Source organism: Schistocerca cancellata, unplaced genomic scaffold (assembly GCF_023864275.1).
Source record: "Schistocerca cancellata isolate TAMUIC-IGC-003103 unplaced genomic scaffold, iqSchCanc2.1 HiC_scaffold_426, whole genome shotgun sequence".
Classification (NCBI taxonomy): Eukaryota; Metazoa; Arthropoda; class Insecta; order Orthoptera; family Acrididae; genus Schistocerca; species Schistocerca cancellata.
The window spans coordinates 1,554,247-1,571,376 of record NW_026046443.1 but is presented as its reverse complement, the minus strand read 5'-3'; the positions used below and the strand labels follow the sequence as shown (position 1 = coordinate 1,571,376).

Genomic DNA, 17,130 nt, shown 5'->3' with positions numbered 1-17,130 from the left:
TATATTTGGTATACACTTACTACAAGGATGTATCCATATCCATTTGTGCACTTGAAAATGAGCTAAAACTTGAAACCTGCCAATACTGCAAAACAAAGCACTTTTTTTAACCAAACAGCCTGTTGATAATAATTATGTCCTTTTTTTAATTTATCAAGACTGTGTTGACCACCCAGAAGAATTCAGTTGAGTTCAACTGAGCTATAATTGCATTTCACTGTTTAGTTTAATTTGTATGCTCCTTGAATCATAATTGCACCCTCTATGACTTGTAAACAATCAGTTATACAATTATACCACAGTTTCTCAGCAAATAATGTGACAACATACTGACCATTTGTTTACATGATTTTTTAATGTACTGGTACAGAAATTCCTAAGGGAGTAAGTGTAAGGCTAGGCTGTTGTCAGTATCCCTCTTAAATTAATTCATTCATTCATTGTGGTCCCTAATCTCACCAAGAAAGAAAAGTTCGAGGGAGGTGGAATGAGCCAAGGTGTACATTAACAAAAGACAACAACATCATGGAGACTTAGTCTTTATATTATATTAACAATACATTATCACAGTACTGTTTAATGCTGTGTACCCTAATCAAGTAAATAAGTGAAGTAGCTGCTTTTAAATAATAATTTAAAACACCCTGATTCTTCCCCATTTTTACTATATACATAGCTGCTGGTTATCTGCTGTTAGTGGCTTAATATTTACTTGATTACAATGGTATTTTCAAAGAACCTTTTTTTTACATCTGGTAAACTCTGAGTCTTATTTAAAGTACATTACTGATTGTCATACAGCTTGGTAACAAACACTGCTACTTGGGTAGGGTGTGCAGTGTAGGGAGAGGAAAAGGAGGGAAGTGAAAAGACTGTGGGTGTGTTGGTGGAAGGTGATAGGTGGGTCAAGGGAATAGGAGGGTGAATAACAAAGATTGTATTGCAGAGAGAGTTCCTATCTGTACAATTAATTCAAAAAAGCTGGTGTTGATAAGAAGGGTCCAAAAAGCACAGATTATGAAGCAGTCATTGATGTGAAAAACAATGTGTTGTGCAGGATGCTGAGCAGCTGTTTCTTGGCCACAGTTTGTCAGTGGCTTTTCATATGAACAGACAGCTTGTTGGTAGTCAAGCCCACATTGAATGTAACACAGTGGTTGCAGCTTAGCTTGTAGACCACTTGATTGCTTTCACAGATAGCCATTCGTTTTATGGGATTGGTGATGCTTGTGACTGGACTAGTGTAGGTGATTGTGGGAGCATGTGTGTGACAGGTCTTGTATCTAGGTCTGTTACAGGGATATGAGCCATGAGGCCAGGGGTTGGAGTAGGGATGGATGAGGATATCATGTACATTTGGTGGGCAGCAGAATACCGTGATGGATGGGAAGGACAGTGGGTAGGATATTCTACATTTCAGGGCATGATGAGAAGCAGTCAAAACCCTGGCAGAGAATGTGATCCAGTTGCTACAGTCCTAGATAGTACTGAGACATGAGGTGACTGTTCCTTTTTGGCCAGGTGGTAGGATTTTGGGTGGTGGTGAGTGACTGGAGAGGTAAAGCACAGGAGATCTGTTTCTGTACTAGATCAGGAGAGTAATTTCAGTCTGTGAAGACCTTAGGGGGGAGGGGGCAGCTTGGTATATTCTGAAGGGGACAGCTCATCACTACAGAGGTGGGGGTTGTGGGTGGCTAGGCTGTATGGGAGGGACTTCTTGGTATGAAATGGGTGGCAGCTGTCAAAGTGGAGTTATTGCTGGTGGTTGGTAGGTTTGATATGGATGGAGGTACAGGGACAACCGCCTGTGAGGTGGAGGCCAACATCAAGGAAGGTGGCTTGTTGGGTTCAGGAGAACAAGGTGAAGCAAATGGGGGATAAGATGTTGAGGTTCTGGAGGAATGTGGGTACAGTGCTCTCATCCTTGACTGAGATTATGAAGATGTCATCAGTGAATCTGAAACAGGTGAGCTGTTTGGGATTCTGAGTGGTTAAGAAGGATTCCTCTAGATGTGTCATGAAAAGGCCTGCATAGGAGCCCATCTGTCTCCTCACCTCTACCATTCCCCACCCTCCTACTTTCTACATGCTTCCTAAAGAGTCCATAAACCCAATCACCCAGGACACCTCACTGTGGCCAGTTACTGTGCCTTTCCCAAGGGGTTCTCTTTTGCCCCTCTGCCAAATTCAAACGTGCTGGGCTTGTTCTACATCTGCATCTACATATTTACTCCGCTAGCCACCAAACGGTGTGTGGCGGAGGGTACAATTCGCGCCAAAGTCATATTTACCCCCTCTGTTCCACTGGCGGATCGCGCGAGGGAAAAACGACTGTCTGAACGCCTCAGTATGAACTCTTATTTCCCTTATCTTTGAATGATGATCATTACGCGATTTGAAAGTTGTTGGTAATAATATATGCTCTACATCCTTGGCGAAGGTTGGATTTTGGAATTTAGTGAGCAGCCCCTTCTGTTTAGCGTGTCGTCTATCTGCAAGTGTGTCCCACTTCAAGCTTTCTATAAAATTTGTAACGCTCTCGTGATGCCTAAATGTACCAGTCACGAATCTTGCCGCTCTTCTTCGGGCCTTCTCAATCTCTTGAATCAGACCCAACTGGTAAGGGTCCCACACAGACGAACAGTACTCCAAGACTGGACTAACTAACGTATTGTAAGCTATTTCCTTTGTTGAAGGACTGCATCGCTTCAGGATTCTACCAATAAACCTCAATCTAGAGTTCGCCTTACCCTTTACTTGTGTAATCTGACCATTCCATTTGAGATCATTTCGAATAGTCACACCCAGATACTTGACTGATGTTACCGCTACCAAAGACTGATCATTTATTTTGTACTCATACATTAATGCGTATTTTCGCCTTGTTATACGCAGAAGGTTACACTTACTAATATTGAGAGATAACTGCCAGTCATTACACCACGCATTTATTTTCTGCAAATCCTCAGTGATTTGTTCACAACTTTCATGTGATACTACTTTCCTGTAGATTACAACGTCATCGGCAAACAGTCTAAGGCCGCTGACAATACCATCAACCAGATCGTTTACGTAAATCGTAAAAAAGCAGAGGACCTATTACGCTGCCCTGGGGCACACCTGAAGTTACTCTTGTTTCTGTTGAAGTTACCCCGTTCAGGACGACGTACTGCTCCCTGTCTGTTAGAAAACTTACTATCCAACCGCACATGTCATTGGATAGACCGTAAGCGCGCACTTTTTGTAGCAAGCGACAGTGCCGAACTGAATCGAAAGCCTTTCGAAAGTCGAGAAATATGGCATCAACCTGGGAGCCGGTATCTAGAGCCTGTTGTATATCATGCACAAAGAGGGCCAGCTGTGTCTCGCATGACCGCTGGTTCCTAAAACTGTGCTGGTTCCTGCAGATGAGCTTCTCAGAGTCTAGAAATGTCATTATGTCTGAACACAAAATATGTTCCATGATTCTACAACAAATCTATGTCAGTGAAATTGGCCGGTAATTATGTGCATCCGATTTTTTACCCTTTTTATAGACTGCTATGACCTGGGCCTTCTTCCAGTTCCGTGGAACTTTCCGCCGTTCCAATGATCTCTGATACATGACGGATAAGAATGGTGCTATATTTGTACCATAGTCAACATAAAATCTTACGGGGATACCGTCTGGGCCAGATGCCTTAACTGTTTTACAGTCCCAGATACACTAGACTCTATGTCAGCCATCCTTTCGTTTGTTCGATAATTGAAAGGGGGAATGGTGCTGCAGTCCTCTATCTTAAACGAGTTTTTGAAAACTAGGTTTAGAATTTGGGCCGTATGTTTATTGGCATCAGTTACATTTACCCGTACTGTCAGCAGGAGAAGGTATTGAATTATTTGTAGCGTTCAGTCGCAGCTGAGGTCGGCTCAGTGACAGAGAGCTGTGACATCCCCCCCTGCACATCTAGTACAGCAGAGGCTGCCCCAGGCACCCCATCCCCACAGCAGCTCAAGGTGGCACTCTGGAGCTTGTTGACTGTGGCCAACAAAGCTTCCAGCTGCGTTTGGACTTTCGCCAACTCCTCCTGCATCTGCACACAACAGACACAGTCCCTATCCATCTAGCTAATAACTGATTTACTATAAAAAACTTAAGGAAATCTACTACCACACAAGGTTAACAGCTACACTCTAGTTGGCAGAAAGGACACTCAATAATGAAAATAAAAATTTATGGTAGAAGCGAAATCTGGTGCTTATTTTCCTACTAGGGGCTATTTAGTGAATAGTAAAGAATAAGACAGTGACCTACAATAAACTGCTAGGGGCTATCTAGTGAATATTATAAACAAATTAAACAGTGACCTACGTTAAGCTGCACCTACTGATCATCCCTCGTATTTGTAATTCATACAAGCGTTTACGTGCACGCGAAAGTGACCTAATAAAACCATAAAAACTGCTACCTTAAATGTACCGAGTCTAAATTACACTAATAATCGTAAACAATGGGTATTGTACACTGACAGATGCAGGTACAAAACAGAACCCTTAGCTAACCATAAGAGTTCAGAATGTGAAACACAAATACAAATTCTACTCTATAGGAACCGATGGGCTTACAGTACACGATCACTAAAGCCCATAACAAGCTAAGGAATTTAAGCAGACGGCGAAATGAGTTTTAGCTTTCTGATAACCAAACCGTATGTAATAAGGGCTCAGAAGTTGTATTGTAACACTGATTTACTCAGATATTGTAGTGTAATACTAATTTACCACGTATTATACGTTTGTTTAACTGTTAATGGTCGCAGGTTGCGCTAGTAAAACGTATACAAGTGAGGTTAGAAATCACTGTCAGTATCACTATTCCTAATAAAACGTATAAAAACTGCTACCTTCAATGTATCTAGTGTAAATGACACTAATAAACATGAATACTGAGTATTGTACACTAACTTAAACTGATTAACCCTCGTATTGATAACTGAACCGTGATTTATTTTCAAAGAATATTCTTAAGAATTTATTTTATTTACTAGCGATTCATCAAGAACATTAACAGATTTAATCACACTATGTAAGCATGGAAGTAGTTGCCAGGGAGTAACTGATCAAACCATAACCAAATTCCTTTTAACAAATGGAAATTTTATTCACTTTAATAGTGCCTAAAAGCATTTTTTAAAAGAAACAGATTTAAAATTATAATCAGAAAGCGCCCTCCAAATATCAAAGTTACAATTTTTTCAGAGGCAGAAAGAAACAAGTTTTGACTGTATGAGATTTCGGGCAGAGAACCTTGCCGCTCCCTTTTGACACGGCTGTAGTTATGACCGCTCACAACAGCCTCTGAAAGACTACACTGGTGCAAATCTGCAACACACCAGATTACTTTAAACTAAGAGTTTTAACAATTTACACAAGCACACAAACTATGCACCCCCCGTAGGAGGGATGGAAATGGTACAAAACACTAACAATTAAAATATTAACCTTGCCACCAAAGGTGCAACTTGATTTTAACTTCTAAGAAAAGTCTTACAGTGAAAGGGTGGCAACTTTATACACTAAAATGATAATTTAAATAAAATCCCATGAAATGCAATCTTATATAAAATTCTACAAGGTTGGCCAAACAATAGTTAAGATGCTCTACAGTACACAGACACCGCCTCTCAAGATCATAGACAATAATATCAAAGTTTCCAAAGATCACAACATATTTCAAGTATTAGGCCGTTACACTCCAAACAATAAATTCGTTAACACACCAAATCCAACAAACATGACAGAGGCAGCTTCTAACATATGGTAGATTGATAGGGAGATTACCAAACAACCCAAACCGGAGGTTGCTCTAACCCGCCCCTACTCCACAAAGAAAAAACGGACCACCCAATTTATAAACAACCACCTTCCCGCGGGTGGTAAAACGGAGAAGAATGGTGGGACAACCTCAAAGCAAAACGGCTGGTGACCTCATCAAGAAAACAAATAGAATTTAACAAGAATAAATCAAACAACATATCACCAATCACTTAACTTCTAATAAACTGCGATCTCTTGAGAAGACCTGGCGCAGGACCCCCAAATTGCTCTCCCGAACCGTCCGTTGCCAGCTGCTTCAATAGACGCAGGAAGGCACGCCGATCTCCTGTCTCATGGCGTCGCAGCTTGCACCGGTCAGACTGATGTCATGGGTTGACTCCTGTTGCTCTCATGTCAACCGCGAAGTCACTACCCCTCACTTTACGCCGCAGCCCACTGGACTCACGTGGCGACCTCACATGCGCTGACACCCAAGACGGGCAAGTCATCTTGTGTCTCAGTACGCGACCGACCAACTGATCAATACAACCACCAAGGATGATTGAATGAGCAAACTCGAGCAGACTGGCGGCCTAACGCACAGACTCAGATGCAGGAACTAAGCCCTGACTGGGCGACCACTCGCTGAGTTCTTTTACTGGTGTAGTGGAAAGACTCTCATTCTGCCAGCTTTAAAGGTTGATCCGAACGACAGACATACTAGCACTCTGAATGACGGACAGACACTAACTGCCTAACAAAAGTGGACAAGAGACAGACTAACAAGCTGGGGAGGAGAGACTGATCCAGATTGCCTGACTGGCGAGCTCATAGCGCCCCTTAAATGCACGTGAACAGGCAACCTTTCCCCTTTCCCACCAGAGGGAGACATCAAAGCAGCGATTGCCACAGCGGCGCCACCACCAGAAACGGAGGGCGACTGCTTCACACTACGCGCTGCGGCACGCTCTTGAAAACAGCAATTTTTACCATGGCTCAATAATGTAAACAAAATGGTTACGTTCACGCGAAAAATTACCTAATAAAACGTATAAAAACTGCTACCTTCAATGTATCGAGCCTAAATGACACTAATAATCGCAAATACTCAGTATTGTGCACTGAATTAATTGATAATCCCGCGTATTCAACGTCAGTTAAGAATGTAAACAAACGTTTGCTTACACCCGGAACTGTCCTAAATAGAAACTTCGCTTATTTTATTCAGATGCAAATAAAAACTGAAACCTTTAATTTATCACGTGTTTCTGACAGTAATGCACGTAAATATTAAAGAATAGACAGCAAAAACGATTAATTACTAGCTAAATTACTTATCTTGTGACACAGAAAGTGAAAAGCGCTCATAGCTGGCGTCAGGGCTGCCACTAACAATGTTGTTGAGGACCTTCTCCCAGCCCCTACAGTGGAAATACTTTTTCAGCACCAACCTAACAACCAGACTCAACCCAAAACCAATGTTAAACCCTGCCTGACTCAGTTCATTCCTCCTATCCTACTTTGATCCTCCCCAATTGTCCCCTAATCAACCCTGTTAACTTTCCAGAATATCTTAAATCTCTAACCTTGCCTCATTATCATTGTCCAAATCCCTCACATGCAAGCTAATCATACATTCACAGAAATAACTGCAACCCACAACATAAAAGCTGATAGCAACCCTATAACCCTACCTGCTTACAAAGCCTCCACCATTGTGTTTTGAACTGCAAAGATTACCTGGTAGGAGAACTGTACCAGCTATCAGATTCATCTGCCTACAAATCATGCCACAGTGACCTCATTCCAGAAATACATAATTATCTCCAGTATCTCCTCAGATCCTTAGACCTATCCCAGAAACTCTCCATGAGTCTATCTCTCTCTCCTCATCCCTACCACTCCCTGCACTGTTGCCTTCTACATGCTTCCTGAAGTCCATAAACCCAACCACCCACGATGCTCCATTCTCGCCAGTAACTGAGAGGATCTCTGCTCTTGTAGAGCAACATTTTAAACCCATCACCCACAACTGACCCTCCTCTGTAAAAGACACCAACCATTTTCTCTTCTGTCTCTCCACAGTTCCTGTTCATTTACTGCATGGTGTCCTGCTCATCACTATTGATGCCACCTTCCTTTATATTAACATTCCAAATGCCCATGGCCTTGCTGCTATTGAACACTAGATTTCTCACCCCCTCACAGTGGTATTCTGCCACCCACTGAACATACACAATAGCCTCTCCCATCCCTACCCCATCCCTGTTCCCAGTCTCTGGCCTCATGGCTCATATCCCTGTAATATACCTCGACACATGACCTGTCCCATACATCCTTCCTTCACCATCTACTCCAGTCTTGTCAAAAGCATCACCTATCCCATCAAAACAGTCTTGTGGTCTACAAGCTAAGCCACGATCACTGTGCTGCATTCTATGCGGGCATGACTACAAACAAGCTTTCTGCCCACATGAATGCCCACTGACAAACTGGTACCAAGAAAGAACTGGATCACCCAATTGCTGAGCACAATGCCCAACCCCCTGAAACAATGTTCTTCACTTCAATGACTGCCTCACAGCCTGTGCCATTTGGACCCTTCCTGCCAACACCAGTTTCTCCGTTTGGAACACAGTTTTAATCTGCCATTAAGTTTCATATCAGCACACACTCCACTGCACAGTGAGAAGTTCATTTGGGAACATCCCACCAGCTGTGGCTAAGCCATGTCTCTGCAATATCCTTTCTTCCAGGAGTACAGATTCTGCAAGGTTTGTAGAAAAGTGAAGTTTGGAAGGTAAGAGATGAGGTACTGCAGAATTAAAGCTGTGAGGATGGGCCATGAGTCATGCTTCGGTGGCTCAGATTGTAGAGTACTTGCCCGTGAAAGGCAAAGGTCCCAAGTTCAAGTCTCCGTGTGGCACACAGTTATAATCTACCAGGAAGTTTCATCCAATGTTCCCATAACACCCCCAGCCTCAGCCTTCAGTGGTCACTGTGCATCACCTACCTATCTCCTTCCCTGTTCCCACTCCAGCACTACGCCGGCCGGGGTGGCCGAGCAGTTCTAGGCGCTACAGTCTGGAACCGCGTGACCGCTACAGTTGCAGGTTCGAATCCTGCCTCGGGCATGGATGTGTGTGATGTCCTTAGGTTAGTTAGGTTTAAGTAGTTCTAAGTTCTATGACTACTGCAGTTGAGTCCCATAGTGCTCAGAGCCATCTGAACCATCCAGCACTACATAGCCCTTTATACCGCCAAGGCATCCTCAGTTTTTTTACTTTTCTCCTTTTGCAGTCCCTATGGCCCTTTCCTCTACCTTCCACCACCTGGCCCTCCATCCAACATCCCAACTGCACCAGAATGTCCTACCCTGTCCCTACCGTGTCCCTGTATACTTCGACAAACAGCATGTTACTGTCCCCCACCCTTACACTGCTAACCCTCCCCCTCCTCCAACCTCCTCCTTGCCCCCACCACACAGATTGCTACTCCCATCACGTACAGTTGCTCACAGTCTGGTCTCAGTGGCCAGAGACAGTGGTCATGTGTGTGTGCGTTGTGTTTGCATGAACATGTGTGTGTGTTGTCTATTTCAGAGGAAGGCCTTTGTCTGAAAGATTAATTGCTTAGCAGTTGTTTTGTTGTACCTGTCTGCAACTCAATGTCTCCACAATCTCTGAGTAGCACTCTATCATTTTCATAATACTGTCATTATTAAATCTGGATTTTTGATTGTTTGTATCTTTATGTATATTTAATCAAGGAAGCTATTACTTTGCAGAAAGATGCTGTCTCCTCACTTTTACTTTACACCTGGTCTGTACCTGCTATCAGTATCTTGATATTTATTTGAGCACAATGGCACTTTTGAAAGATAATATTTCATAGATCTGTAAATTTGGTCCACCTCTGTAACTGAATGGTCAGAGTGACTGACTGCCATGAGGGGAATCCAGGTTCCAGTCCTTGTACAGCCAGGGATTTTTCCTTGTTCGGAGAACAGGACTGGGACCCATCCAGCCCTGTGATGTCAGGTAGTGGCTCCAAGATCTGAAAAGCTGACAGCAGCCAGGAGTGGTGTTCTGACTCCATGCACCTCCATACCACATGCAAATGATGCCATTGGCTAAAGATAACATGGCAGTTGGTCAGTTCCTAGTAGCCCATGTGAGGCCAGAAAGGCAGAGCTTAACTTATATTAACATCACTAAATTCTGAATCTTGTTTACAGTACATTACTGCTTGTCATGCAGCTTTAAAACAGTCAGGGAGACAGGGTTAATAACCAAGTAGTTAACAGAACTTTTCAATCTCTGAATGTAGATATTCAGATAATTTGTAAAAAGGCTGGCTAATGAGATAAGTTTTTAATTTTCTTTTGAACTGATACGGTTCACCAATATCTTGCTTTCATGTGGGGCTCTAGCAGCAACATAAACGATTTCTTTCTTTTTGTGGTTATTTACATTCTCTTAATTATTTACATTCTCTTAATCTTGTTCTTACTTTGTTTAAAGATTTCATTGATTTTTTCTCCTTGCAGTGTAAGTTTGTAAGCTTTGTCTGAAAATCCGCTGCTAATCTCATCAGCATTTTTATATTTAATTCCTTGAAAGATGATATATTTTATCTGTTTTGTTTTTCAAAATTGTGATTTAAAGAGTTCCTTCAAAGATAAATCACATGTGTCCACATTCTAAGGGAAAGTTCCAAATGAGATATGTTCATTTGTTATTTTATATCTATATGTGAATGTATGCTGCTCTACTTTTAAATTTATCAGCAATACTTGTAATTTCACCTTGAAGATAAATACTGGTCGGCCATTGTATCTGCTTGTAGTGTTTTGACTGTATATTCCACAAAAAGAAAGTGTTTTTTATATTACAAGAAATTGAATTTAACATTTTATATCACTAATTTAATGAATTCCAGAAGACACTTTGTTTTCTAGGTGAACTCATTCACTCAGGCAGATGTGGATGCCCTGAAAATAGTCTATCTCCCACCGCAGCAAGTACAAGAGTCTAGTGAAAGTGTGTTCACAATAGCTTTATTAGTGACAATGCGGCAAGGTGGTCCAGCTTACAACTTTGAACTCAGGTTTAGAGTGCATTCATATTCAGCTATGCAGCTGATATTCAGGCAGAAGAGTCCTCATCTACAGCTGAAATTTGTGAGTAATATTTGAAGTTCAAGAGTATGCATGCAAATGCCCTTTCATAGCTCATTGACTAATGTGCTTATTAGTTGTGTATTAACATGTCCTTAATGTGTTAAGAGATCATATTTTAATCTCTTCTGTCTTACTTAACTACTTCTAGAAGCATGCTGCATTTAAAAAGTTGATTCTTTTTGTCTTCTGTAATGTTTCCTCTTCATAATTTTTAAAATAATTTTATCCAAAATGTGTCAAACACGAAAAAAGTAAATGAAATATTAAAATCTTTTATTTAAGTAGCTAATCTCTATAATTTATGTCATCATTTTTGTTTAATTTGACCATCTTCATAGTGTTCAGTCCATTTGTATTGCAACTCCATTGATTTCTTCTCATAATGTAAGCCACCATAAATGCTCCAAAATGACACACTCTTTATTATATTTACTGTTGTGCTGATGACATTACACCGGTAATGGTTAAACAAATATTGGTACAAGACATATTACAGCTGTCTAAAAGACAGTTATAAATTTAAGAATTCTCTTTAGTGGTTATTATACATTTTTCATTCAGATATATTATATTTAAATAGACTATTTTCAAATGTGATGTGTCATCCTTGTTCTATAATTTGTGTTGCCAGTTCCTGTTTGAATACCTACTCAGATCAAAACTCTGTATTCATTATTTCAAGTTCCCTCTTCTTCCCCCAACATAATTTCGGCTTCACCACTCACTAAAATGATTCAGTGAGGCCAGAATACGAATTTTTACTGAAGAAATCATTTAATTTGTGGTTGTAACAGTGTACTATGTCCTAAGTAGCCGAAAAAAAATTGCTTGTTATATTATGTTTTACTAAAACTGCAGAAGCTCTATTGCTTTCTCACTCCTTTTTCATAGCAATTATTTTATCTCTTTTGCTCTCACATTCTACTCTCCATAACTATTGGTTCTTTACCCACATTCATACATTTCATCCATACATTAGCTTTCTCACGTATTTTGTATATTAGTTTTTATCATAAGTTTGTGATGTGCACATGTAATTCTATGCAGTGGTGATTACTGTTGTATTTTATATTTCCAGTTCTGAAAAATGATACTTTTTCTACTGCACTGCTCAAAGAAAGTCTCTTAGTCATAATTTTTCAAATGTCTGTTATGATGTCTGCAGAGTACATGGTTATAACTACATAAAAGTTTCCCCCTTTTCAATGCATTTCACAGTATGTCTGTATAGCTAGTTTCATCATAATTATCTCTTTCTTCTGGTGTATTAGGTCACTCTTAACAGTCTCATTTGTAGCATTTCCCTGTCATCGTTATTTGTTCTGCTTCCACCAAGTCAGTGCTCATAAATGTTCAATGTATGTTGAGAAATATTCACAGGTATTATATTATGCAAGTAAACAGATCTTCAAACTGTGAACTTGAAGGTTAAAACTAATTTTTTAAGGTAGTATAAAAGTAGAGAGAGAGAAAACGCTTGGAAAATAGACCACCGTATACAAAATTCAAATACTTAACACACTGACAGGTGGCTTAAAGTATAAATTAGGTTTATGTTCCAGTCTTAATGTATTTGCAAACAGTGATAATTGTGCTTGTTGTGTCCCCTTTCTGTGATTGTTGTTTTGATCAATAATAATAGTTTATTTATTTATGCTTTTACCTCACCTGAAAAATGTACATCCAGCATGGCATTCTTAGTGAGTTAACATTACAGTAATAATACATCTACGTACATATTCCAGAACCATCATACAGATTGTGGTGGAGTGTACCACATACCACTACGATTCATGTCTGTGCCTATTCCAGTTGTAAAGAGAGTGAAAGGGAAACAGCTGTCTAGATGTGTCTACATGAGCCCTAATTCCTCTCAACTTATTGTCATGGTCCTCTGACAAAGCATATGTTGGTGGCAGTAGAATCGTTTTGCAGTCAGCCTCAAATGCCAGTTCTCTATATTTCCACAACAGTGCTTTAATAATGTCATCTTCCATTAGGGATTCCCATTCGAATTCACAAAGCACCTCCATAATGCTTGCATGCTCATCAAAGCTATCAGTAGCAAATCTAGCAACACACCTGTGATCTGTTTTTATGCCTACCTTTAATCTGACCTATTAGAGATCCCAAACACTCAAGCAATATTCAAGATTGGATTGCATAGTATCCTATATGCCATCTTCTTTATAGATAAGCTACACTTATCTAAAATTCTCCCAATAAAATGAAGTTGACCATTTGCCTTCCCTGCTACCAACCTGATGTGCTCATCCCATTTCTTATAGCTTTGCAGCTTTGTGCCTATGTATTTAATCAGTGCAGTCATGTGGAGCAGTGCACCTCCTGTGCTGTATTTGAACATTACTTGATTGTTTTTCCTACTCTTCTACTCTAACTTACATTTTCCTACAGTATCCTGCAGTATATGAGCTGTACATAATAAGAAGGTCATTATGAAATTAATGCCTCATATTATTTTCATTGAAAGTGAACTGAAATAAGTACAGAAAACACTACAAAAAAATTAAATAGAGCAAAAGTTCAGCTACATATCGTCATTTTTCTACAGGATCACCACCATTTTTATGCTATTTTCTCAAAGATGAACAATGGGCTACCTGCCACAATTGTAAAAACCTTAACCATATGAGGCTAGTCACTTTCCTGCAGCACTGATGACATCTAAGTCTAGAAAATTATGACCACATATTCCATTTGTCATAAGCCAAAGAGACAGAGTCAGAGAGTGCTAAATCAGGACTGTATGTCAACAGGGTAGGACTGTACAGCCAAATTTGACAAGAGTTTTGGTGTCACAATATTGTTTAGCAGCTGGTGTTATCATGTTGCAAGTGGAAGTTTGTCTTATTTCCTGACCTGGCCCTGGAATTCAGGCTTTCATCCTAAAGAGTTTCATGTTGAAGCATCCCGAACTGACAGTTACTTGATCCTCCAAGACATTCAAGATAATGACACACTGCCTGCCTGAGAAGACTGTGTAGATTACTTTACCTGCAAGTACATGTGTTTATTGGAGAATTCCTGTGTCAGCCCTCCATGGATTGTCTTCTGGATTCCAACTCGCAGTGACTGACACCACATCTCATCTCTGGTGATGAGAATGTTCAGAAAATTGTCACCTTCTGCCTCATATTGGTCTAGCAGACCATAAAAAATTTCCATTTGGTCTCATGTAAGCACCCTCTGTACCCATCTTACACACATTTTGTTATAACCATGGCTTCATAACACCTTGTCTAAGACATTACGGCCAACACTCAGCTGTGCACAGTATTGTTCAATTCCTTGGTCAAAATCCACTGATCATCATGGGTGAGTTGATCAAGACACTGCTCATAATGATAGCTAAGCCAAGTTCATCTGGATGTGACTTCTTGCAGTACCCTTTTCATCACTATTGAAGCACACTACCTAACATTGCTCATGTCAATTGTAGCATCTCTATCTATACTCCTTTAGCAACATCAATATATTTTAGTTGGTCCAATTCGTTCAACAGGGAGGAATTCAATGCCACATTTCTGTTTTGTACACAACTTAACATCAGACACCATTTAGGAATGCTCCCCTGATATAGTCCACCGCAGAACAGTGAAACTATGGGAACAGTATTCAAATAGCAGCATACGGAATAAACTGTCCCCACTAATATCTGCACATACAGGGATGTCGAACTTCCCCAGTGGTCAATTTTGTTGCCGATTTTGTTGCGTTGGCAGGGGATGCAGCTGTGTGCCCTGGTGTGACAATCTTGTTTTATATTTTCCCAAATGAAACACTCAGAGACGAGCCGTGTAGTGGTGCGGATGCCAGGGTGAGCGAGTGAGCGAGGTTATGCAGAGCGTCGAAGGCCTGCCGGCACAGGGGAGGTGGGAGTAATGGGCATAAGGTACCGGTAGAAGAGTCGCACCACACCTTGTCCACAACGCCAGGAAATTTAGGTTTAGTAAACACAAGAGATGTTTGAGGGTCCATAAGGAGAGCTTGAGATTCCTCGTTGGAGGCGGCCAGGTTGGATAAGTCAATGATGCATGAAATAGTTTTGATCCGCAAAAAAAAATCTGTGGTGATGCTGTCCATTCCCTTGATGTAGCGAACATCAGTTTTGAATTGGGAGACTAGATCAAAGTGATGGAAATGCCAAGGAGGTGGGTCCTTGAGGGGGTTGCAGAAATGGTCTGCGAGTGGTTTGTGATCCATGAGGATGAAGAACGAGCGACCCTCCACATCGGGGTGGAAGTGTTTGACAGCCTTGTAGACCATAAGGAGTTCTCTATCGAAAGCAGAGTATTTCTTCTGAGCTCTTGGTAGTTTTTTAGAGAAGAAATGAAGAGGGGAAACAATGTCTGCTTGCGTTGCTGTAGTGCCACTCCCACTGTGATGTCACTGGCATCCGTAGTGATAAACAATTTGGCTGAGGGGGTGGGGTGGGCGAGTGTTACAGCGTGAGCTGAAGAAGTCTTTAATGCATTGAAAGCCTCCAGCATAGGAGCACTCCAGCAAACGGGTTTGAGTCCTGAAGTCTGTTTACCCGACAGTGAGTGTGTCAGCGGGGCCTGCACAGTGGCTTGTAAGTAGCCGGGGGCAGCAGTGAAGTGATGGTGTGCATGCGAGATTTGGGAGGCTGTATTCTGTTGGTGGAGATGGTGTAACCCAAGAAAGAGATGGAAGGCTGACACAACTGGAATTTTTCTTAGTTGACCTCGACGCCATTGGAGTTCAAGGTCTGGAGGACCATGGATAAATGATTTTCATGTTCCTCTGCTGACTTGCTGAAAATGAGTATGTTGTCCAGGTATGCAAAGCAAAACTCAAATTGTTGTAAGATGGAGTCAATGAAACGCTGCCACGTTTGCGCCACGTTTTTTAGACCAAATGGCATGAAGTTGTATTGGATCAAAACAAGAGGCATGATAATAGCTGTTTTAGGGATGTCATCCGGCACTACGGGAATCTGGTGGTAGGCACATTTACAGTCAATAACACTGAAGGTTGTAGCACCCGATAACATAAGAGTGAAATCATTTATGTTAGGCAAAGGGTAATAGTCCATGACAGTACGAGCATTTAAACATCTGTAGTCACTGCACATTCAGAAAGAACCGTCATGTTTGGGGATGAGGTGGATCGGTGAAGACCAATTGCTGTCTGATGGTTGCAGGGTACCTGCCTCCAAAAGTTCATTAATTTGCTGCCAGGCTGCGCTCAGCTTAATAGGATTGAGGTGTCTAACCTTGTGCATAATAGGAGGTCCAGCAGTGGTAACTATCTTGTGTGTCATTCCGTCAGTGACGGAAGAAACAGAGAACTGCACACGACATTGATCAGTGTCCTGACGCGAAGTTTTTGGATGAGTAGGGCACAAAGAGGTGTAGCCATTAATGGGAGTGGGAAAAGGCAGCACATGTCTAGCACATGAGCACGTCATGCACTTGTTTGGAGAGGGCAGCTGTGTGCACAGCATGGAGTGGGTCAGAATGCATGGTGACTGTCTGCTGTCAACCTTGCACTTGGTACCTGGTGTGGACGAGAGCAGCTTTGGCATCGCATGTGTCTGGCGTGCGAGAGAGGGAGAATGTTTATCAACTTGCAGGGTGGCTGCCTGTGTGGTCATATTGCACGCACAACTGTTATTACAAGCACTGTCTGACACATATGGCAGTGAACGTGGCGAGTGCATTGAGGATGCAGAGTCTACCGGATGCGAATCATCTCACGCAATAAATGTATTTGAACTAACCTGATGAGTGTCCAAGCTGGTGTCTGCTGGAGAAACATGATTAGGTGGCAGGACTGTGGACTGCAGTTTCAGCAACGGGGTACAAGCCACGACAAGCTCATTGTAAATGTGTTCTATTCATTGTTTCAGCTTGTCGTTTTCCCGGCAGCTTTGTGCCGCCGAGTCATATTCTGACAGTAGGTTTGCATGTCAAAATTGAAACAGAATGTGGAACATAAGTGCGGGAGCACAGTATCTGAGTGTTAGTGGGATGGTGTGGGAATGAGTCCTGAACTACGTTCAGAGAGGGTTTGTAATGGGACAAAAGATCCTTACTGAGAATTGATTCATCGATGTCAGCAATGTAGAAAGTACACGGAAAACACAGAGAAGGAGATAGGTGCACCAT

General features: G+C 41.5%; 1 protein-coding gene across 1 annotated transcript in view; it reads left to right on the top strand.

Annotated features, from left to right (window-relative positions):
* The window catches only part of LOC126124779 (extracellular matrix organizing protein FRAS1-like), a 452,648-nt gene that overhangs the window by 245,044 nt on the left and 190,474 nt on the right, over positions 1–17,130 (top strand). The window contains exon 5 of the mRNA XM_049915125.1: positions 10,757–10,978. Within this exon, the coding sequence (XP_049771082.1) occupies positions 10,757–10,978 (222 nt within the window). The remainder of the gene's footprint in view (positions 1–10,756; positions 10,979–17,130) is intronic.